Source organism: Trichechus manatus, unplaced genomic scaffold (genome assembly GCF_000243295.1).
Source record: "Trichechus manatus latirostris isolate Lorelei unplaced genomic scaffold, TriManLat1.0 scaffold00002, whole genome shotgun sequence".
NCBI lineage: Eukaryota > Metazoa > Chordata > Mammalia > Sirenia > Trichechidae > Trichechus > Trichechus manatus.
Genome location: NW_004443938.1, coordinates 19,270,747 through 19,295,903, shown reverse-complemented (window position 1 = coordinate 19,295,903; position 25,157 = coordinate 19,270,747). Strand labels below are relative to the sequence as shown.

General features: G+C 38.7%; 1 protein-coding gene across 16 annotated transcripts in view; it reads right to left on the bottom strand.

Annotated features, from left to right (window-relative positions):
• The window catches only part of SYNE1 (spectrin repeat containing nuclear envelope protein 1), a 540,309-nt gene that overhangs the window by 104,562 nt on the left and 410,590 nt on the right, over positions 1–25,157 (bottom strand). For 15 of the 16 annotated variants that reach the window (XM_023728949.1, XM_004368822.3, XM_023728947.1 and 12 more), the window contains 11 exons: positions 23,481–23,582; positions 18,704–18,823; positions 16,403–16,603; positions 13,206–13,379; positions 9,611–9,742; positions 8,881–9,077; positions 7,883–8,015; positions 7,287–7,469; positions 5,845–5,994; positions 4,677–4,853; positions 3,591–3,746 (listed from right to left, as the gene is read on the bottom strand). In XM_023728949.1, the coding sequence (XP_023584717.1) occupies positions 3,591–3,746; positions 4,677–4,853; positions 5,845–5,994; positions 7,287–7,469; positions 7,883–8,015; positions 8,881–9,077; positions 9,611–9,742; positions 13,206–13,379; positions 16,403–16,603; positions 18,704–18,823; positions 23,481–23,582 (1,725 nt within the window). The remainder of the gene's footprint in view (positions 1–3,590; positions 3,747–4,676; positions 4,854–5,844; positions 5,995–7,286; positions 7,470–7,882; positions 8,016–8,880; positions 9,078–9,610; positions 9,743–13,205; positions 13,380–16,402; positions 16,604–18,703; positions 18,824–23,480; positions 23,583–25,157) is intronic. The other variant, XM_023728991.1, reaches the window with a different exon arrangement.

Here is a 25,157-nt window from a genome sequence, read left to right as displayed (position 1 = left end):
CAGAGAAGAACCGCCGCTTAGGGTTGTACAGAAGGTTGTAATCTATACGGAAGCAGACTGCCATGTCTTTCTTCCATGGAGCGGCTGGTGGGTTTGAACTGCTGATCTTTTGGTTAGTAGCCAAGCGCTTAACCACTGTGCCACTAGGGCTCTTCCATTTATCAAATAGGGATAGTAATATATTTTCTGCTTACCTCAAAGGGATAAAATTAGATAAATATCTATGAAATATCTTTTAACCTGTCAAATACTAGACAAAAGTAAGGTAGTATTACTATATTTATTCATTTGCTAATCTGCCATGCTTCAGGGCAAATTTATTTTTTCTCCTTAATTATCATGAAGCGATTTCTGTCTCGGTGTTATCAATTAAAAATGCATGCATTTATTAGTTTAAGGAGATCATTTTTGTTTTTAATATTGTTCTCTCATTTCTACTTTATAATTCTGTCCATATTTTGACAGCTTTGATAATTACCAGAGGGAGAATATAGTGATTACTGGGGTTACAGGTCCTTTATTCAATATAGAAAATATAATTAACTTTATTATTTAAGGACTTTTTGATTTACTTCTCTAAAGAATTAAATAACCATAAGTAACCTTTCCAATGTCTTTAATATTATGAGTCAAAAATTCAACGACTGAAAATTAAATTTATCCTCATTGATTCACAGATATTAACTTTCTTTGGGGAGAAATATTAAAGGAATAATGCATTCTTCAAAAATACATTTCTAAAATGCCCGCACATTTATATTGGCATAAGTGCAAAACCTAGGTGGAAAACAGGGTCGAAATGCACATTTTGTGCAAAATAAAGGTGTGTTTTCCTTTCCTTTCAAAAAAGAATTAAAAGATGATTCCATTTCTGATCAATGAAAAGAAAAGCCAAACCTAACATTTTTGTTATAATAAATCACCACCAACTCGAGTTAATTCATAAATATCAGTTTTTATGTTGGTTTAAATCAACAAATCACCTTGAAAGGACTGGGAAAATATTCAAACTTTTTTAAACAAAATAAAGCTTATACCCAGTCACTGATTTAAGCAAGCTGGCTTGAATTTCACACTTTGGTCCAAGGGAACAATTTCTCAAAAATGACAATAAATTTTATCAAGGTTTGTGGTACTGCCAAATAGGACCAGCCAGTTAAATTCTTGTGATTTATATGCGATGCCCTAAAATAACTGTGTGGACTACTTCCCTTCTGCGTTTTTTTTGTTTTAAAGAAATGAGTTTTCATTTGAAAGCACAAAATGGCATTGCTATACCAAAAAAAAAAAAAAAACCAACCTTGCCATAGAGTCGATTCCGACTCATAGTGACCCCATGTGTTACTGAGAGGAACTGCTTCACGGAGTTTTCTTGGCTATCATTTTTATGGAAGCAGATCACCAGGCCTGTCTTCCACAGCGCTGCTAGGTGGGCTCAAAGTGCCAACATTTAGGTCAGTAGTCAAGCGCAAACCATTTGTGCCACCCAGGGAAATCTGGCATTGGTATTGAATTCTTTAAACTACACTTAAGGAGCCCTGGTGGTGTAAATGGCTAAGTGCTTAGCTGCTAACCAAAAGGTTGGTGGTTTGAATGCACTCAGTGGCTCGGCGATCTGCTCCCATAAAGAGTACAGCCTAGAAAACCCTATGAGGCCATTCTACTCTGTCACATGGAGTCGCTATGAGTCAAAACTGACCCGACAACACCCAACAACAACAACAAACTACACTTCCAGCTCCTGACACTGCCTGACCTGTTTCTCTGGTAGACTAAAACTTGGGTCCTAAATGTAGAAAAACTTGGCCAAGCTTCTGCTGTATTTTCCAGATAGGAACGTGTGCCTTTGTTAAATAGAATATATGTACATGAAAAGAAACAAAATGGAAAATAGCAGAAAATGGACATTAAAGAGAAGAAAAACAATAGAAAGAGGAAAAGTAGGGGAGAAAAGAGAAAAAAGGCAAAATCACAATGTATTATTTGTCTTTCAATAGTTAAGTTTATCATTATATTGTAACAAGGACGTGCTAATCTTGCCAGTGCCAATACTTAGAAGTATCTTTTCATTTCAATGGAAACATTTTAATTTAGGAACTCATCCTTTGTAAAAATCTGAAATTCTGGCTTATTTGTAGATTTTAGAATTTATTGGCCTAAATCAGCACAAGGGCCAGCATCTGGAAAACTGGAAACACAATGAGTCTAGCTGATGCATGTTTGCGGTCTTCAATCTTCACCACACTCATCTTCTGATGGGAGGCATTTTTTATTTCAAGGTATTTCTCCATATGATGTTTTTCTTTGTCATTTTTATGCTCCCTCAAAATTGCAGTCCATTAGCTAAGAAAGCCAGCACAAGGAACATCTGCTCTTTTCCTAAAAGCTGTGACTAAGGATTTAAGTGTATCTCTCTTCACATTTGCCCCCACGGAAAAAACACACGTTGGAGGGAGATCATTGCCAAAGGTCTTTGTTTTTGAAATCTAGAACATAAAAACAAGATTTGGGGAAAGAAGCTTTTCTGTAGAATTGCCTCACAGTCCAGTCTTTGTTTTTAGGGAACGCTATAAGTGAACAGTCACAATTAATCTGTAACATGTTACGCATTATTGAATTATTTTAAACATTTTTATCACAGCATTATCTCTAATTACTCTCATTTTTTTTTTTTTTTTTTTTTGTATGAACCACAATGCCTGGTGAAAGATTCTGTGTTCCTAAGTCATTGGAAAACCTTCAGAACATGGCAGCTCCATGCGAACCCCAATCCTCATCACCAACGGTGAAATAAACAGATACCACATGGTTCCTGGTGTTACGCAAGACGAAGTGACACTTCCACCTACGAAGCCCTCGCCTGTAAGGTTTGAACCGGAATCCAACCAAGCCTCTAGTGTTAACTCCAACTTACAGGAAGCACAGAGGAGAGAAGAGAAAATTAAACAACATCTTAAGGAAATACTCGGGCAAATTCTGAACCTGGTCCAGTCTACAACAAGTTAATAGTATTCAAAAATACTAATTATAAGAAGACTTAAGACACTCAACAAGCAAACGTAGGATATGGATACTGTTTGCTTCCTTATTTGAATAAATCAACTGAAAAACACGTTTTAAAGATAATTGAGGACATGTGATTACTGATTGAGCATTAAATAATATCAAGGAATTGTTAATAAAATTTTAGTGGTAATAATGGTATCAGGGTTATATAAGAAAATGTTAACTTTTTAGACATGTGGATTATAGTATGTAGATATTAAATGACATGATGTCTCGAGTTTGCTAGAAAATCTTTAAGAAAAAAAATGGAAGAATTCAGGCAAAATCAAAATCCTGTCAAAATCTTGATAGTTATTAAATCTCATGATCTGCAGACAGGGGATTCTCCACTTAGGAATGTGTTTGAAAATTTTCATAAATTCTAAATTTTAAAAACTCTATAAACTCACATAATCAAAGAAATTTGTTCTCAAACGTATTTTTTTTTTTCCTAATTTTTAACTCTCCATTCAGGGCCTGCAAATTTGTGTACCATATCCCATGAAATTGTGAAATAGAGCATGTCAGCCACTTGGCCAGGTTACCTGACAGTCTTTCATTGTGCTCTGAACTGAAGCTTGATCTCCAATTTGATGTTGTTGCTTTAGTCTCTTCTCCTGGATTTCAAACCAAGTTTTCAGACTTTGTATGTTATTTTCATATTCTGACCACGACTCCAATAAGCCTTCCAACAGCTGGATCTGGGCAAACATAACGAAATGAAATTTGCAATTTTATTTGAAAATCAAATCATTCACAGGCTAATTACTTTAGCCACTATTTTCTCCAAGTTATCTTTTTTTTTAATTGTGGTAAAATACATATTTGCCATTTGAACTGTTTTTAAGCATACAATTCAGTAACATTAAGTACACTGACCATGCTGTGCAGCCATCAGCACTACTCATTTTCATGTACTTTTCATTGCCCCGAAACAGAAACTCAGGACGCCTTAATAACTCCCAGTTTCCCTCCCTCCCCAGCTCCTGGTAACCACTAATAAACTTTTGTCTTTACGCATTTGTCTATTCTAAATATATCATACACATGGGGTCATACAGTATTTGTCCTCTAGTGTCTGGCTTATTTCACTCAGTATGTTTTCAAGGTTTATCCATGTTGTGGCATGTATTAGAAGTTCATTTCTCTTTATGGCTGAATAATATTCCACTATATGTATATACCGCGTTTTTTAATCCATTCATCTATTGATGGACACTTGGGTTTTTACCAAATTAAGTATTCTTAAAACGGAATCCTTTGTATATGTGATAAAAACAAAATTGAATTTTATATAGTGTGTATCAGTAACTATTATTGGTAAGCAAATGTAGAACTTAAGTAAACCTGAAGCAAAGGCAAAATAAATTAAGAGGTACTTTTTAAAACCTGAAGCAACATGAGATTTACAAACAGTAGAGGATGCATAACAAAAACAATTAACAGGACTAAAGGCAGTTCAGAGTGATGTAACTTCCAACTTCCGTGGCATTTTCGGAAGCATCCATGTGCCCAAGATAGCCATACTCCTTGTGAAATCAGTTTTCTTCTTCATTTTTTACATGTTACAAAGTGTGCCTGTTCTTGGTAGTTCTGTGTAAACAGAGACAGCAGCAGGCCACCTGGCTTACCTTTTCTGTTACCAGACCCTGCAGGATTTGCCAACTTTTATTCATTGCACCAAGTTGCTCAGCAAAATCAGTCTTATCGCTGCGTTTACTTTCCACATCCTGACTGCTGATTTGTAGCACTGACTGGTTCACAAAATCCACTGTCAACTGTTTACAGTTAATGTCTATCTTAAAACCCTAAAAAAAAGCGGGGGGGGGGAGGAGAAACCAAGGTAATACATATACATGACTTATGATTTTATCAGGAGTTGGAATGCCTTAAGTAACCTTAAGTATTAATATTATCATGCCCATGATTTAGTCCAAATGGCACAATCTACGTGTATTTATATAGATTATTTTCAGAAGTTGACTCTCTCTCTATATATAAAAAATAATATATTATATATATATATATATATATGTATATAAGGAGCCCTGGTGGCGCAGTGGTTAAGCACTCCACTGCTAAGTGAGTGGTCGGCAGTTTGAACCCAGCAGCCACTCCACAGGAGAAACATGTGGCAGTCTGCTTCCGTAAAGATTCACAGCCTTGGAAACCCTATGGGGCAGTTCTACTCTGCCCTATAGGGTCACTCTGAGTCAGAATTGACTCAGTAGCAGTGGGTTTATTTTTTTGGTATACACACACACACACACACACACATATATGTTGCAAGAGGTTAAGTGCTTGACTACTAGCCAAAAGGTTGGTGGTTCAAACCCACCCAGAGGCACCTTGGAAGACAGGCCTGGCAATCTGTTACAGCCTTGAAAACCCTAGGGAGCAGTTCTACTCTGTACATATGGGGTCGCCATGAGTCAGAATCGACCCAGCAACAACTAAAAACAACATACATACATACGTACGTATGTATGTATGTTTATATCCTAAGTGGAATATGTAGAATTGGACAAATTGCATAACCTCACTATGAAAATATTTACGTTTTTATTATTTTTAAATGACACAAAACTGTATTCAATATTATTGTAAATACTAGATGACCTTTCCATGCCTCTAAGTAGAGATGCAGATTTTTTTTTTTTTTTGCCTCTGAACTCCCATCTGGTCACTATGTATAGAATGTAAATGCCAAGATCTGATGGCCATAATTTGAGTTTTTATATTCCTTCAAATAAAATGATTCAAAAAGAAGAATAGCTCAAAACTGAAATGTTTACTTACCTTGTATTTCTGAAGGTATTCATTAATTGCTTTGTAACCTATAGCATTTTTGATATTCTCTTCATCCTTTTGAATGACACTTTCCATTAAAGAAATCCAACTCATGACTTCAGTAATGGCATGACGGGAAGGTAGCCTGTCCATTTGGAGCTGTCCAAGTAAGAGACAGAACAATCAAAGTGTTAAAAGGCAAACCCAATGTCTGCTAGGATAAAAACCCTACATTAACTCCTATTAATGTACCAGCAGAGATGACACTTCCTAATAAAGCTTTTGGATCTTAACCTTACTAAAACCAAACCTGTTGCTGTCTAGTCAACTCCAACTCATAGCGACCCTAGATGCTTGAAATTAAACCTCAGGCAAAACATTGAACAATAATAGCCATCTTATGTTCACTTGACATTCAATACTATAAACATTTTATAAACATTAACTAATTAATCAAAACACCGGTGAGAAGAAAATACTCTTATTTTATAACCAGTTTTATGAGTTTAAAAAAGTTAACTACAAAACATTCAGCAGATGTATTTTATTAATTATCTTGTAAAATCTCTGAGTGTTATGACTCAGGAATGTTAAAATAAGAAAGAAAAAACACCACACTATGAGCTATTCTTTTCTAGATTTTTGGCCCTCTAAGATTTACTCCTAAAGCCATAGCCAATTTCTTCCATCTTTAAAATATACTTAGAATTTGGAATCTTATTTAATATATTAAACATTTATGCAGATACTTATTATGAATAAGTATTTGGAGGAACAAAAAACAGTCATTTAAAATATTTACAGATCAACTTCTACATGGTGCTCAAGGATATAGAGATGAATGTGACATGGTCCCTGCTTTATGGGAATGTATAAGCTTCTGATCAGGAGGGATAAATCATGCAAATTAAACACAACAGCTATTGTACCTGGTATACAGTGATGAATGTCAAAGAGAGATAAAGATAAAAGATCTGGGCATTCAGGGAAGGGAGGTATATTTCCGAACAACAGGAGTGCTGACCTTCATTGAACGCCTGTGGCTCTATGGCAGGTAAGATGACAGATCTTTTAAATATGTTATGCTACTAAGTCTTCCTAAGTACTCACTTTATGAGGAATGTGTTATTACCCATATTTTACCCATGAGAAAGTAGGAGTATAAACAAGACCAGACAAGGATTCCAATATGCACACATATACATGCACGAGTGCACATGCATGCACACATGCACGCGTACACACACACAATAAAGAAGCCCAGGGACTGGAAGAAATGCCACCTGAGCAGGACTTTGTAGAATAGTCCCATTTAACATGCAATACAAAGGAAGGGAAAAAGCAAGAAGTTGTCCAAGACAAAGCTGATTTACAGTTGTGAGCAAAAGCAGATTCTAGTTAATAGAGTTTAAATCAGTTATGACTAATTACACTGACAATTACTTCTCTACCTGGTGGAGCTTTTCTTGTACAACAGGAATGTGGGTCAGCAGTTCAGTCCACTGGCTATCAATGTGGGACAGCTCTGTCCGCAGGGCAGCTGTGTCTACCTTCTTTAATCGCAGAAGCTGATTTCCAGTACTCAGAACAGAGGATTTCAGGGAAGATTTCGCATCCACTTCTTTAGAAAACTCCTAAAAGAAGTAGCAATGCTCAAATCAGGATTAAATAAGCTGGCCTTTCATGTAAGGAAAGAGACCAATTTATTGCATAGAATCATTTTTTCTACGTCTCGGGGGAGCTATGTTGAACGCTGTTGAGAGAAACAAAAGAACATCCTCAAATGTGGCCTCGAAGGAAAGCCAACTATGAAGCTGTTATTTAAGAATTACTTGAAAGAGGAAATGTTGACTAGTTGAGCCCTATTATTTTGAATAATTATTGAACACACATTGGAAGTTTACCAGTGACAAATTCTTTACTGCTTACTTTAATAAGTATATCCATTGATAGCTGATTTCCTTTTACTATTGTACGTGTCAGGATTTATTTTTAACGGGCTACAAACAGTGGAATAGAATCAAATGCCTTAGATTCTTAGGCTTACCAGGAAAGCATTCAGATGGTCACGGACCATTTCCAGTTCTTGTGGGACAGTCACAGATTGCTGGGACCAAAATTCCAGCCTGTCTTTTGCAGATTGTAACCAGTGGATTAGAGCTGCAGATTCACTCTGATATCTGTAAGTATATTAATGAGTTGATTAAGTAACTATCCAATCCCTGCCTTGGCTAACCCCAGGCTATTCACCAATACCGATGGTTTTAAAACAGGAGACAAAATAGATTTAGGAGAAAAATGTGCTGGGTTGACACTCTGAAATTCTCTTAACATTTACATTTTAACTAAATCAGTCTCCCTGGGTTTTAGCTTTCCTATTTCTAAACTGACAATAAAAAATATTTTTCTTCTATTCCTTCACATTGAGGCGATCTTGAACAAAACTGGGTGATGGTTATAAAAGTTCTTTGAAATAAAGATGGCATAGAAACAGAGCATTTTGTTATATAAAAATCAACCCTTCACCTCCCTTGGATGCTTCCAGTTGCCCTTGAGAATCTTCTCCTTCTCCATACACTCCTTCATATACAGTTAATAGGCAAAGAGCCCTGGTGGCACAATAGTTACGTGCTCGGCTGCTAACTGAAAGGCTGATGTTCAAACTCACCCAGCGGCTCCGTGGGAGAAAAGACTTGATGATGTACTCCCATAATGATTACAGCCAAGAAAACCCTATGGGGCAGTTGTGCTATGTCACATGGTGTAACGACATGTCGAAATTGACTTGATGGCACCCAATAACAATAACAACAACAGGCAAGAGAGAAAGATAGCTGCATTATGTACCTGCTTCCTTGCTCACTTTTAATTACATGTTTACACAATTGTACAAGAATCCAATGGGGGCTTTGCATGTATCTTTAGTTTCCAAACTATGGGGTAAGTTCCTTGCAGGAACATCTCTTTTTCAAATCCTGTACCTACTGACCTTATAAATACTCTGCAACACTAACCTAGAAATAGGCAAAACGGTCACTGTATTACCTGGTCCAGTGCTTCAGTATTGTTTCCAATCTGTGAAGTTCCTTGGCCACTTTGCTGGTGTTGGTCAGCCAGTGCTCTCCAAGGTGATTGAGTTGGCTTTCCAGGTCTGAGCAGCTAATGGATATCAGAAGTCGCTTCCCATCATCTAATACCTGATATAATTTGGGCTGGTATTCATTAAGGCTGGATTTTAAATGCTAAAATGATTGAAAATATTTGGTTAGAAGTTTGTATAGGGTCATTTTTCTCCTTAAGATTATAATTTCTCAACTGTCCACTGTGTTCCCATTGTTCCCACTGCCCTTTATTCAAACTTAAACTACGTGCTCCCAAGTAGCAATGAAAACTTCGAGATGTTTCATCGACGTGTAGATTTTTCTCTCTCTCTTTTCTTCCCCCCACTTTGGAATAGTAGTAACTTTAGGTGCCTTTAAAACTGTCAAATTATAATTATTTCAAGATTAATGCAGCAATCAGCCTAAACTACAGAAAATGATAGGTGGAAGCTGAATTTTCAAAAAGAGCCTTCTCATTAAAGAAAAAACAAAACGACTTTTTAAATCTTGCATTATAAAACAAGCACTCCAAATCTATCGTCATTTGTAAATTACAATGGTATCAACAGCTTAAAAAAAACATGTAAGTACTTAATAAAATACTTAATCACTACTGGAAAGTTCCCGTAGCAAATATGGCAATTTTAACACCAAGATGCTGTTAGCACGCTGACCTGGTAGAGCGTTATCCGGTCAATGAGCCTGTCCTCACCCTCCTCCACCAAACCCACGCTTGGGATGCTGCTCTCCACCACCTCCAGCTGTCTGCTGAGCTCCTGGTGGTCCTCATCCAGCTGGGACCACGTCTAGAAATCCAGCATTAGAATGTGAGCTAAAATATCCTCATTTAGGCGGCAATATTCCTCTTAGCGTGCAAAACATGACTTCACAGGTTCCCTTTAAAGTTACATGGGGACTGTTTGTGTTTGTGGACTTCCTTTGGGAAGCGAAAAATAGCTTTGAAGGAAGTGATGAGATGGTGACCCTGAAAAGCATTGTGAGTGGACTTTGGCATCTACAACTAACTAGCTGTATGAGCATGGGCGAGTTACTAAACTCCTCTGAATCTCATTTTCAACACTTAAAAAAGGGGAATAAAGTCTTCCTTAAGCATTGTGCTCTTTTAAAGAACTATCTATATGGGATCAAATTGACAAGAGCAACTAGAAAGGTTAGATGGGAAGCTTAGGGGGCAGGGACAATGGGGGAGGAACAACTCAGTAAAGGAGAGTAAGAACGGTTGCACAACTCAAAGAATGTAATCAATGTCAATGAATTGTACACATAGAAATTCTTGAATTGGTGCATGTTCTTCTGTGTATATTTTCAATAACAAAAAATAAAATAAATTGTTTTTAAAAATGAAGATAATAATAGCTACCTTCTCCATTCTGAGGATTAAATGGAATCACATATGCTGCATACCTGGAACACAGTGGGTATCTAATCTACATTGGTTTCATTCTGTAACTCAGGAATGGTGGATGTATGATTTAAGTAAAAGAGATGTGCATGCTTGTTTGCTTCATGTAGCAAGTGAAGTAAATACATCATGCTGTGTAATAAAACATAGACATTTAACAATATGAGCATATAATATAGACATTTTATTAAGGAGAAACCCCAAATCACTTATTCCTAAATACTGATTTTTTTTTATTTTAAACTAGAAAATCTTTTTAATGATAATTTATCTCAAGGGTCAGCAGGATTTCAGTGTGTGCATGTTTACCTGAATGTACAGCTGGAGTGGCAACAGGGCATAATAGTAGAAACCCATGTTTTCACCAGCATATTTATTTAAAACCTATTGCCAGGAACTAGTCTAGGCCTAAAGATTTAGTAGCAAGTAAAACCGACAACAATCACTGCCTTGTGAGACTATTCTGCATGATACTGTAATGGCCAATATGTGACCACAAGCATTTGTAAAAACCCACAGAACTGTATAACACCAAAGAGAACCCTAATGTCAACTATGGACTTCAGTTAATAATAACATATCAGTATTGGTTCATCAGTTATAACAAATACAGCACACAAATGCAACATACTAAGAGAAACTGTGCAGAGGAAGAGGAGGCATATGGGAACTCTCTGTACTTTCTGTGCAATTTTTCTGCACACCTAAAACTGTTCTAAAAAATCAAGTATACAAAAAAATAAACTATCCCTACCTTCATGGAGTTTATATTCTGGTGAGAAGAGATGGACAGTGAACAATAAACATAAAAAGACCAGTAAGTTGTATGGTATATTAGAAAGTGCTGGTGCTCTGGGAAAGAAAAGTGGAGCCAAGAAGGTGTGCCCAGGTGTGTATGCTGCATGGCTTCCAACCGGTTATTTCCGGTTTGACCCCCTGCTGAGAATTTGCCTTTCCACCCCAGATGTACTGAATCAGAATCTACAGTTTAACAAGCTCCCCAGATGATTCATATGTGAAATGCAAATTCTCACCAAGGGGTCGAACAGAAGACAACCAGTTAGAAGCCCTGGTTCACTAGACAGTGCGTTAAATGAGGAGCTCAGGTGGATCTTATTGAGAAACACACATTTCAGGCCATGAAATCAGCAGACATGGATTTGATTGCTAACTCTGCTACCATTTAATCATATGCCTGGCAAGAAATGGCTCTGAACCTCATCTCTAAAACAGAGATTTACAAATAACATCTTAGAGGGTTAAGGTGAAGATGAGATGCATGAATATCAACACCAAAAGCCTACCCAAGGTGCTGACATATCAATGAATAGAAACTGTTCATACAAAGGTTTCAAGTGTTAAAGATGAAATTCTCTCCCAAAATTATAGTATATTAGGGAATTCCACATCTGAGAAATTCTGGGGGCTAGCTAGCTATGATAATATTGGCCCAAGGAAGAAAAGATTTAGAAAAATATAAATATGACCTCTAGGTAATCTCGGTAAGGCTGGTAACGGTAGTGGGGAAAGGGAAGAAAAGGGGAGAGGGATTATAATCCCTAAAACCTTCATGGAAAACAAGAATGAGAAAACAGGAACAATTTAGGACAACAGAACTAGTTACTGAGGAAAGGAGGCAACTGTTCTATTAGCAATGCCTTCCATTTACAGAGGCTTCTAGAGCTAATCAGTAAGCCTCTACTGGGCCCCTATATGAGTCCAAGGTCACACACTTGTGGTGAAGCTGCGCCTCGAGCCAAGTCTGTCTGACTCTCAGGTAGGGGCCCACAAACATTTTCTGTAAAGCGCCAGATAACAGTTTCAGCTTTGTGGACCATACAGTCTCTGTGTAACGACTCCACTCCGGCGTTGTAGTGTAAAAGCAGCCATAGACAATGTGTAAACAGATAAACCTTTGTATGCTCCAATAATACTTTATTTACAAAAACAGACAGTGGGCCACATTTGGCCCACGGGCCAACTCTGCTCTAGAGTATGGGCTTTGGTTACAGACGACATCCCTCATTCTCATGATCTACATTATGTGTAAGATCTAGCATACCAAATACTGTTTCCTTCTCTGTAAAAATGTTCCATATTGCATTCTGAGTATCTGTGACTTGCCTGTTGCCTCATCAGACCACGAGGTTTCTGAGGACAGAGTCCTGGGCATATTGATCTTTGAGTTTCCAGTGCCTTGTGGAGTGCCTGGCAAACTAGTGGCAGCTTGGTAAATGCTGAGTGAATAATGCTTGACAGAATGAGAGTGACTGACTAAAGGAGTGAAGGGATTTTCACAATATCTTTTTGTAATAGGCTAGACCATAAGTTAACAGCAGTGACTACGATGAAACAGCTGCAGATGACTCCTAAATCTGAACCCAGATTTTTAAACCTCAAGTCCAGAGTTCTTTTTCTTATTCTAAAGGTAGCCTTCATTTTCAGCTTGCAGAGTCCAAAGACTCAAAGCAGGGGGCTGGCCTCTGGCTTCTGGGCCCTACTGATAAGTCTTATTCCAAGAACAACTGCCTTCTGGACAGATCCAGGAATGTATTTCTACATTGTTCATTCTCTTAATTAGGCTATCTGTCCAAATATCAAAACTCAAAATCTCTTGCTGCACAGACTTCAGTCAGTATTCATCTAGCTGATTTACAATTCGGCATAGCATATATCCAAATGTAAATACGAACTTCTAGGGGTACAAGGCAACACAGAACCACAGGAAGAACTCAGTGCTGAGCCACGGAGCACAGCTAGTTCCAAGGTGATACAAGGCAAATGACCGGAGTAAATATGTCTTGCCTTAATGGTCCGTTTTGCAGATGCCGCATCCGAAGTCTCACCTCTAGAATGTATTCCAGTTCCACGCCCCTCTTGTGAGCCCGCTTCAGGACAGCAGAAGCCTGGGCCATCACTTCTTCGTGGAATTGAGTTTCCTTTAGTACTGCAAAGCTGATTATCTTCCTGAAGAGGGTTTCAGTCAAGATCATATGAGATTCCAGGCCCTGAAAGTATTCCTGCAATTTTTCAGGTAGAAAGAGGTCAGCAACTCATTGATCTACTACCTCACAGTCAAAAGTGCTAACAGCAAATGCTGACAGAACTCTGTTCAGCCAGGAGCGACAGCATTCCATTCCCGCCTGCCTCCACCACAGCCCAGAGGCCCATCAGTTCCTACACAGAAGGGGGGCTCTAGTCTCCTGACTGGTCTCTCTCATCTTCCCACTCAAGTGTGTCGTACCCTCTGCTGTGCCACATTCACCCTGTCCCCAAAACAAAGCTCTTCATAAGTTACCAGCTGCTGAAGAATCTCCACTGCCCTCTTAACACCGAGTCTTCTTTACTGTTCCAACGCAGTCTCTTACTAACTCCACCCCACAAACTAGCCCCTTGTCCCTGGGACACATCAGCATCTTTTGCCCCATCTAGGGCTTCTGCTCATACTCTGTTCTTCTCGAGATGTCCTCACTGGACACATTCAGTGGCTCTCCCTCCTCCAAGGCTGAACCTGAGCCCTGCTTCTGACTTCCCAGGACAATGGTTTTACTGATTACTCACTGCCAAGCACAGCGGGGCAGGGACTGATGGGTATGACATTGTTTTTAATTTCCCTCCTATCAGACCTACCCACAGCAGAACTGCGTTCCTTGTGTAACCCAAAAAAGTTTGTGAAATGTTACTTTTTACGTGTAAAAGGCCCCAGAGGATGAGGATGGCACCTAGCGCATTTCCTCTTTCCCAGCACTACTGATAGAACTGAAGGATGGACCGGGGATTTATAAGAAGAGATAGTGTTAATTGTGTGCTTACTATTTGCTGGGCACTCTCTAAATACTTCCCCCAGCCCCGACCAACTCATTAAATCCTCGTAACAAGTCTAAACGGTGGGTACTTCTACTTCCTATCTTTTGGATGAGGAAATGGAGCCACCCGCTTATGTAACATGTCCACAGTCAAACAGTAGTAGCGGCACAGCTGGGATTTGAACCCAGGTAGTGTGGCTGTAAAATCAGCCCTAGTGGTGCAGGGGTTAAGTGCTGGCTGCTTACCGAAAGGTCGGTGGTTGTAATCTACCAGCTGCTCTGCGGGAGAAAGACGTGGCAGTCTGGTTCCATAAAGATTAAAAAAAAAAAAAAACTTAACCCACTGCCGTTGAATCAATTCCAATTCATAGTGACCTTATAGGACAGAATAGAACTGCTTCGTAGGGTTTCGAAGGCTATAAATCTTTATGTAAGCAGACTACCACATCTTTCTCCCTCAGACGGACTGGTGGGTTCCAACTGCTGACCTTTCAGTTAGCATCCAAGGTCTTTAACCACTGTGCCACCAGGGCTTCTTCCGTAAATATTATACTCTTGGAAACTCTACGGGACAGTTCTACTCTGTCCTAAAGGGTCACTATGAGCTGGAATCAACTGAACTCGATGGCAGTGGTTTTTGTTTGTTTCTTTAGTCTGGCTGTGGAGTCCCTGGGTGTTGCAAATAGTTAACAAACTCAGCTACTAACTAGAAGGTTGGAGGTTCGAGTCCACCCAGAGACACGTCAAAAGAAAGGCCTGGTGATCTATTGTTGCAAAATCAGTCATTGAAAACTCTATAGAGCACAGTTCTATTCTGACACACATGGGTCACCTGAGTTGGAGTTGAGTCAACAGCAACTGGGCTGGTTTTAGGGCAGCTGTGTCTGTGATCCCAACCACACGGCAGAACTCTCTCAGAAGATGGTCTGATCAGAAGCTAGAACCATTTTTTAACTGACAATTATTATATCATAGAATCTTAAAGTTGGAAGAGCCCATAGCAGTCATCTAGCCAACATTCACCCAAAGCTGAGATTCCTTTTACAGCCCTTCTCCCCCCGACCGACTTCCTCAGGGCCAACACCGCAGTCTCTTCAATGGCAGCCCACTCTTTTTAGAGTTCTTCTTACACTGAGCTTTATTTCCTTGTTATTTATATTCATTGATCCTAGTCTCCCCTCTGGAATAACTCAGAACCATCTTTTATTGCTATGCTCAAAGGTTTGACAAAAACCAGCTGTGAACTTGAAAGCAATGTTTTCAAAGCCAAATGATAAGGCTTTAATAAAGCAGAAAGTTTTGGACAAAAACCTCTAGGAAAAACACCACGAAGTACAATTTTTAAAAAATCCACCTTTATAAGCCACCAGAGATCGACATAATGGCGGAATATGTTAACTGTCGATAAACCAATAGATTTTGTTTACGATTTCCTACAGGAAATTCCCATGGTCTGGGAGGCTGGGTTTTTGGAGGCAAAACTACACTTTCCTTAACCATTGCTAATAATGTAAGAGCAACTGTTTGTGTGTTAAACTGGCATTTCCATGCTAAGGAATAGTGTCTGACCTGAGTTTGGTTACAGCATACACTGAGTGAGTGCCAGGAAGCTTTCCAAGTGTGATTATGCAGTAAAAGACTCTGTGCCCAGGAAGAAACTCTGACGCCCACAGCAACCACAGGAGCATGTGATAAAGTGTCAAAAGAGCTGAAGGTGCAAGCAACAGACACAAACCCAACCAAGAGTGGAGTGGGCAGCTCTGCTTTCCCAGAGCAGAGTGGGGAGTCCCTGGCTGGGATGAGTGAAGGCACAGAGAACATGTGGAACTAGATGACCAGATGGGTGTAAAGGATGCATTAAAAAAAAAAAAAAAAAAAAAAAAGACGCAGATTTAAGAATGGAGCTGGGCTCCTTCAACATGAGTCACTGAGTTTCCCCTTGATTGTAGTTTTTGAAGGGAGAAAGCCTGGCTAATAAAATTACTGGTAAGGTTGACTTTGTTTTTGAATTTAAAAAATGGTAGAAAATACCCCTTACAATTTCTCTGTGCCATTGAATGCCAGTGAGTTTAAAGATACATTTGATGGCCATTTTAGAGAGTAACGTGTACAAGTGTGAGTTTATAAAAGATAGAGAATATTGGGCTTTATTAAATATATATCAGTGACTGAGACCATGCCTTTCACAAAGACACTTCTTTTTCTTTTTTAAAATTTTTTCTTTTGTTCTTTTTTACCTTATGTTTGCCAAGCAGTTGGTGGACTTCCTCTTTGGAAGATACTATGATTTTTTGGTCTCCTGCCATCTTCTCTTGTCCAGTTTCTAGAAGGTCAGCCAGATCCTGCAGGGCCCTTTCGTACTGACTCTTGAATACAAGATTCTGGTTCAGCCCACTCCTCCGGGAGCCAATGGTCACCATCAGTTCATCGTACATGTCCTGGGAAACAACGACAGCAACACTCACTCTCAACTCACGTTCTGGCCAAGCTCACAGTTAAACCAAAGAAGCTCCTTCAGGTCGTGACCTATGCGGGCTCTCTGAATATACGCCATCTGCTGGTCTTTCGCATGAGTCTCAATTTTGGAAACTTCTTTCTAAAAGATAAGCTTAATACTCCAACGTTGCAAAGCCTATGCAAAAGCGTTGCCTAGAAATGGCACAGGAGGTAGATTTAACAACTGTCTGACTCAGGATGACGATAATTTATGGTGAGATGTGGGGTTAGAATGAAGACTTGTTCATGTGGCTGAGGAAGATGCCATAGAAAATGTAACTCTAATTTTTATCACGCTATCAAGGTTTACATCATTTCACCATAATTGAATGGAGCATCCCTAAAGTTTTGTCTGTGAAATAATAATCAGATTTTGGACCACAATTCAAAGGAAGAGCTAGAGAAACAAAGTTTAATGTGAGCAGAAAGAAACTTTAAGGCTTAAAAAGGCCATGTTTTTGCCAAACGTGGTGGAGTAAATAACTATTTAAAGTGGAAAGACATTTTAGGAGATGCTGATACATGAAATACAAAATTTATTTGAGGCACATGGACCTGGTTAATGTATCACAGTAAGGTTTTAGCAGGCCAAGATGTCTCAATCTGGAAAAGTTCAACTTTAATGCCGGTTTACAACTATGACGTCTGACTCCAACACCTTAAGCTTAAGTACTGTCGGAAAGCAGTTTAAAAAAGTACAGAGTGGGGGCAGTAGGCTTAATGCATTAGGAAATGTTAGATAAAGGAATGATAAGGTTACAATGAAAATGTTGTTTTGTTCATAAGAACTATTTTATTTTCTCAAAAGAAAGAACTTGTGGCTCTGTACTAGCTTCATGCTGTTGTTGTTAGCTGCCATTGACTTAGTCCTGAACTCATGGTGATCCCATGTGTTACAGAGCAGCACTGCTCCATAGGGTTTTCTTGGTTGTAATCTTTATGGAGTTAGCCAGGCCTTTCTTCTGCAGAGCCACTGGGTGGGTTCCACCGCCAACCTTTAGGTTAGTAGCTAATCGCAAACTACTTATGCCACTCGGGCTCCTGGATTCATGTCACTCCTTCAGTAGTTCTACAATAGGGCACGCAGAGAAAATTTAGTTTGTGTGCGTGTGTGTGTGTCACTGTACATATCTTTTTCTTAACATATCTGTACTGCCTATCAGATACTAAATTTTGCTAGTCTAATATCCCCGTTGGAGCCCTGGTGGTGCAGTGGTTAAGAGTTTGGGTGCTAAGCAAAAGATTGGTGGTTCAAACCCACCAGCTGCTCTGCGGGAGAAAGACGTGGCAGTCTGCTTCCCTGGAGATTACAGCCTTGGAAACCCTCTGGAGCAGTTCTAATCTGTCCTACAGGATCACTATGAGTTGGAATAGACTGGATGGCAGTAGGCTCAGCTTGGGCAATATTCCAGCATCTTCCTTTCAACCCATTATTGAAATTCTGCCCAGGTGTTAGATCTAGAAAAGCAAATTAACCCAAAGTGTTAATGTCTACTCGTGAAAGATGGAAGGATGTCTGTTTAGATTTCAGCTATCTTCTAGTTTTATTTTGTTGTTGTTGTTCTGGAATTCATACAATACTGTTATTCCATTCAAACATCTATGCAAGGTAAACTACAATTTTGGAACACCTTACAAAAACCAGTTTCTAAAAACCATCAGCTTGAGTATTTTTTCTTAAAACATTTTTTTGAAGGATAGTGTAATAAATGGTAGATATTTCTCTTTTAACTTTTCTAGGTAGGATCCATAATTATTGTATTTTCTAGAACAGAAAATAATACACTGCAACTAAACTGTACCACCATGTTTAGCTATCAGAATAATAATGAAGGGAATGTCATAAAGATGAATCTTAGAAGTATAAAAATACAATTCACTTTATGGCACTAAATATGGTAAAAAGTTTCAGAAACTTTTTTAAGGGATACCTAGAGGAAAGGTTAGGAACTAAATGACATGAATTCTACATAAAAAAACAAGAAAATAGAGAAAGTTAGGATCTACCATTTAAGCTGAATACTGATGGTTGAAAATTATACCTGGAGTTTGGAGAGTTCTTGCATGGAAGGCTGTTCAATCTGCAACTTGTCACCACGCTTTTTTAATTCAATGATTCCTGCATCCAGTTCCTTTAGCCCATCTTCAGCCTCCTGTATTGCCTACGTAAAATTTATGACACTACATTAAAAGTCTCAGGAACAAGTTTCCATGCAAAATTTGATTGCTTTGTCTTCTTGGTTCCTTTTCTTTCCACGTAAAACATTTTCAATATATACGAACAGAATGACTTTAATAAAACATATAATAGAAAACAGATGAAAGCCATTTACTATACTACTGATAAGCTATCGTAAAGTTAAGGAGGTAGAAGAGAATTCGGGGTTGGGAGAATAATAACTTTCTTAAACAAATAAGGGAATTTATGAATTGCAACATCTGAAAATGAAGTATGGTATAGGACGTAGTTAGGAAAAGGCATTTGTCTCAGATTTTCTAGGGGATCATGTTCTAGTTTCCTGAAATGCAGTTGTGAGTGTCTTTGCAGAGAGTTTCAGGAAGGAAACAGGAAAATATGCTACAGTATGGTTAGGAAATGCTTAATCATTGCTGTAAAGCGAAAAATCAATCAATCAACAAGTATTAAACTGGCTGCTAGAACTAAGCCTTACTCTTCCCAGTGTGAGGTATGTAGAGGCAGAATATGATCTCATCCTGGCCTTCAGGAAGCTTATAGGGTGGTTAGGAAGACAGGGTAAACAGAGGAAAACAAAACGGGGATGAACAGAATTAAGTACTAAACTTGATGATGGAAACCATCTCTTCTTGAGGAGTTTGGAGAAGGGAGATATTGGTGATGCTGTCTAAATAGACTTTTGGAAGAGGTGCAACCTCAGTTGCCCTTGAAGGATGAAAGAACACGGACTCCAGATGGCAGATGAAACACATGCATCTAATTTCCTTTCTCCTGAAACCCGACTACAACCACAGCTAAGATTTTTTGTTTCTGTGTTCTCTAACCCCCACCCCCAATAAATCTACAAGGACAAGGAAATGGAAAGAAGACAATAGCAATAAAATTTTGGAAGCTGGAAATCAGGATACATAAGAATTGATTTAGGGAAGTTGAGAAAGCTGAATCCTAAGCTTGCAGGGCATCCACAACTCCAAATTTACAGCAATAAGAACATTCGGAGCCCCGGGACAGGGCTAAATAAGAAGGGTTGGTGAAAAGCTATTTAAAGAGCAGTTAAGTCTCTAGACCTCCTTCCTCATCCTACACTTCCTCTTTCATTCCCTGGAAAAAATTGGGAAGTTTATTTTTTGGAAAAGGTAAAATATTCTCCAGACTGAGTGACACCGGCCACAGTTGTGGGCTTGAGGATTAGACAGAAAAGTAGGGGATGAAGTGACTGAATGCCATTGAATGCTGAATGCCAGGCCTCTGATCTCCACACGGAAGACCAACAGAAAACACCTGAAGATTTGATAGAAGGATTCTCTAATAAATGGCCCAGGCAGAGCACACTTCAGTGAAACTCAAAGTTGTGGAGCCCCATTTATATGCAAAGTTTCCACTCAGTTTTTAGTCCCTAGGTCTTAAACATGAGTAGACAACAAAGTATTTCCATATATCTGAGGAAACCCTGTAATGTGAAAGATAGAGACCAAAATAAGGAAAGAAATAACACGGAGGGAAACACTCTACAGGAAAAATAAAACAAACAGAAATTATTATGAATACCCTCAGAGAGATTATAAAACATAATGCACTCATTAAAAAAGAACAGGACACTATAAAAAAGGATCAGTTAAAAGAACCAAAAAGAGCTTTGGGAAATTAGACACATTAGCGCAGAAATGAAAAACTCAGAAGAAGGGTTTGAAGTTGAAATCAAGGAAATCTGCCAGAAAGTTGAGCAAAAGGATGAAAAGGGAAATGTTTCTTGATAAGAAAATTAGAGGACAGGACCAGAATATCCAACATCTGACTAAAAGGAAGGGAGACAAACAAAATGGAAGAATAAAAAGTATTAAATAAGTCATCAAAAAGTTTCCCAGACAGGAAAGATGTGAGTTGCCAAACTGAAAGGGCCCATTGAGCTCCTAGTCCAGTAGATGAAAACAAACCTCCCCCAAGATATACCACTGTAAAATTTCAGAATGCTGAGGGCCATTGGGAATTAGAATGATTACAGATTCCTTAAACCAACACTGGAAGCTAGAAAACAATGGAGCAAAAGTCTCAAAACTCTGAAATAAATTGATCTCCCACCAAGAATTCTATTCATAGTCAAGCTATCAATAAAATGTAGCAAAGTACAAGAAAACTTTTAGATATGCTAGATACCCCCCCACAAAAAATTACCTATCATATATCATTTTTTTAGTAAGGATATGCTCTAGCAAAATAGGAAGCAATCCAATAAAGATAAAGACATGAGACCCAGGAAAGAGAAGCTCCAACACAGGAAGAAGTGAATGAAATCCTCAGGATGGTGGTGAAGAGAGATTCCAGGAAAATAACCATGCACGAGGTTTATGGGGCAAAGGTCTGGTCTAGATTGGAACGACATGACCCAAGAGATGCGTATACTGAGGAGCACCAACACCATGCCTTCTGCTGTTACTGTTATTAGTTGCCATCGAGTTGATTCTGACTTATGGTGACCCCATGGGTGCAGAATAGAACTGTTCCACAGGGTTTTTTCAATGTTGTGACTTTTGGAAGCAACCTGCCAGGCTCGTCCTCTGAGGTGCTCCTGGGTGAGTCTGAACAGTCAACTTTTCATCTAGTAGTCGAGCACTTAACCATTTGCACCACCAAGGGATCCATGTCTTCTGCTACTGTTGCCTTTTTAACCCAAGAAAGCTGCTGGACTGTGATTATACTTCACTATAACAAGGGGATAATCCAAGAAACAAGAAAACATGAGATCCAGGAAACAAGGAATTTCACTCAGGAGAAAAACAAAAGTTATCCCTAGAGTAGTGGTACAAGGAAGTTTCAGGATGGCAACCGTTAGCAACCACTGAGTCAGAAAACAGAAGGTTTGTAAGACAATAACTGAAGCTGGTAGGTTACCTGACGTGATGTGACGCCATGGAAAATCATATTAGGGAACTTTTGAATGGTGCAAGAAGAATTTGAAATAGGTACAAAAAAATTAAGCAACACACACACATACATACAAACTAATTTATAACTTTAAGAAAAATAAAGAGAAAGAAAGGAAAAATATCATAGTTCCCTACAGTGCACAGCATTACGTAGGCATGAGACTGTAAGCATCAAACAGTAGTTTAACCAAAAATACTATATAATTATATTGGGAGGATGGGAGAGGCAAAACAGAAGGATGTCAGAGTAAGAGAATTAAGCCCCTTTACCATAATGGAAAATCAATAGGGCAGGTCTAAAATGGATAGAATTAAAGATAACGGAATACACATACTATTTAGAAATCAGGAGACCGTCAATGGTGTTGGGGAAAATGGTTGAAAGTCAAAAGCAAAGGGAGCCGCCCAGAGTGGGAAGGGATAGAGCAGGAAGTGACTTTGTTATAGATCTTTTAGTACTATTTGACTTTTTAGACTTCTAAGAATTTTTCTTTTTTTAAACTTTGGGGAAATGAAGGATCCCTTTAAAAAACAAATGAAATTACAGTCAAGAACTATGCATTCACTTAAAATTTATTGAAAGAAGAAATGGAGCACAGAACAGAGAATAATCAAGGCAATGTCAACCGGCAATTAAGTTTGGAATTGATTAAAACAAGTGAAAGAGGCAGAGGAGGGGGAGAGGGGAAGGAAGAAAGGAAGGAAAAGTAGGCAAAGGAGCACAGCCTGAGTAAGTGCGCTGGAAGGGAAGGGATCTGGGTATTTGTGTGATTAGATGGGTAGGAATTGCAGGAATCACTGCTCTACAGCATAAAAAGGATATTAAGGTCTGATGGGGAGGGGGTGGAATTAGCACATTCATTACTTGCTTTCCATTTATTCAAAGAAATAATCTAATTGTTTATCTCTTTATGTGTGGCATTTACTTTAGTTATAAAGGCCAATAATTAGTAAAAATTGCTGTTTGTGTATATCATGTATATCCTGTATTTCACATTAGAAATCCGAGGCAAGACGTCACTATTGCTGTTCCCATGTTTTTTTGGAGTCAGGTAGGTTATACATCACAGAAAATCCAAACTCTTTGTGGCTCTACAAACTGCAACACATCCACTCATTCAATGTACATTCCTTCGATAACCTTCATTCACTGTAAATTCAGTTATGTAGGATTACTGTTTTTTCTCCATTAAGTGCTCTGGATTTTCTCACATTTATACCTTTGTTATTGCTGTTCTCTTTCTTAACTACCCTTCTTCCCAATCTCTGTGTGTCCAAATGTCCCCATCCAGTTCAAATTTCTCTCTACAAAGTCTTTCGCTGCTCCTACCCCTGCTGCAGGCAATCCACTCTCTTCTGAGCGTCCATACTGCTTCATCTCTCCTTCCCCCAGGCAGTCTGACTTCCTGTCCTGTGCCATTGAGGTTCATGCTTAATCTCATTGTTAGGTGGCAAACTCCTTTAGGTCAGCAGCAGTAACTGACACCTTTTCCTAGCTCACATAGCTTAGTGCTTTGAGACGTCAGCGATAGAGTCAATATAACCCACCAGTTACACAAACCCAGCACTTAAAAACAGAACATACTGCACACAAAAACCGTTGTCTAGTAAGCCATAAATATTTGAAATTTCATAGCAAATCTGTTCTACTCTAGGAATCTGCTCTTTGCATTTCCAGGAAAAGGCAGCTGTAAATACCTCTATTTGTTCCGCTACAGATCGTTCAAACACATTTGCCAGTTTCTGTAGAATGATGTATTTGTTGTCAGCCAGTGATGTGAACAGCACCTTCAGATCATTCTGGGAAGGGAAGCAAGAGACAGGCTTAACATGTGTAAATTCAAAATGGTTGTAAACAACACACAGATTCTTAGAAATGACAGTGTAGGTGTTTAATTTCCAGAAGAAACAATACTGCTATATGGGAAGGTAATAATTTACTTAAGCGCTGAAATTTACTTTTAGGCAAGTTGTTACACAAAATATTTTCCACCTAAATGGGAATGGGAGAGGGAAATGGTGGCCTTCTTCCATGGAGAATGCAGCCTTGGAAATCTTATAGGGCAGTCCTATGAAAACCCTGGTGGCATAGTGGTTAAGTGCTATGGCTGCTAACCAAAACGTCGGCAGTTCGAATCCACCAGGTGCTCCTTGGAAACTCTATGGGGCAGTTAGTTCTACTCTGTCCTATAGAGTCACTATCAGTTGGAATCGACTGCAACAGGAGTGAAAAACAGGTGAATAGGAACGGAGTGGCTGAATACAAATAAAATCAATACTGCTCACTCTCATCTTCTTGCTATGTCTGAATTAAACGTGCACATTCAAATATTTCAGCAGAAATCTTAAGCTGATGACTCTTCTCTAGTAAAACACATACACACAAACAACAACAACTTACTGGCGTTATCCTGACGTGGCAAAAAATATAATTTTTAAAAATAATACATTTCTTTTTTTAGGTCTCCCCTCTCTCTTCCCCTCTCTCCCTTCCTTCACTCTCCTATTTTCAAGGAGTCTGCACAAGCTTATAAAACGGCATCCGTGCATTTATAAATAAATATTACCCACGATGACCAAAAACATATATGAAGGGACACCACAAAAAAATCTTAGCTAAGATGATTGTTCATAAATATGACTCATTAAAATGGCCAAATATACTTACGTTGAGTTAGATTTGTACAAAAAGTAAATAACTATTGGAATTTTGGAATTCAGTTTAAAAGGAAATAATGAACTGGAAGAAAATCTGAATTTTAAAACTTTTAATTTTTTATGAAATATCAGGAAATAAGCTCTATTTCTTAAATACATGTTGTTGTTGTTAGGTGCTGTTGGGTCGGTTCCGACTCATAGCAACCCTATGGACCACAGAAGGAAACACTGCCCCGTCCTGCACCATGCTCACGATCGTTGTTATGCTGGAGCCCACTGTTGCAGCCACCGTGTCAATCCATCTTATTTACGGTCTTCCTTTTTCGCTGACCCTCTACTTGACCAAGCATGATGTCCTTCTCCAGGGACTGATCCTTTCTGACAACATATCCAAAGTGTGTAAGATGCAGTCTCACCATGGTTGCTTCTAAGGAACATTCTGGTTGTACTTCTTTCAAGACAAATTTGTTGGTTCTGTTGGCAGTCCATGGTATATTCCATATTCTTCACCAACACCACAATTCAAAGGTGTCAATTCTTTTTTGGTCTTCCTTACTCATTGTCCAGCTTTTGTATGCATATGATGCGATTGAAAATATCATGGCTTGAGTCAGGCACAGCTTAGTCTTCAAGGTGATATCTTTGCTTTTCAACACTTTAAAGAGATCTTTTGCAGCAGATTTGCCCAATGCAATGCGTCTTTTGATTTCTTGACTG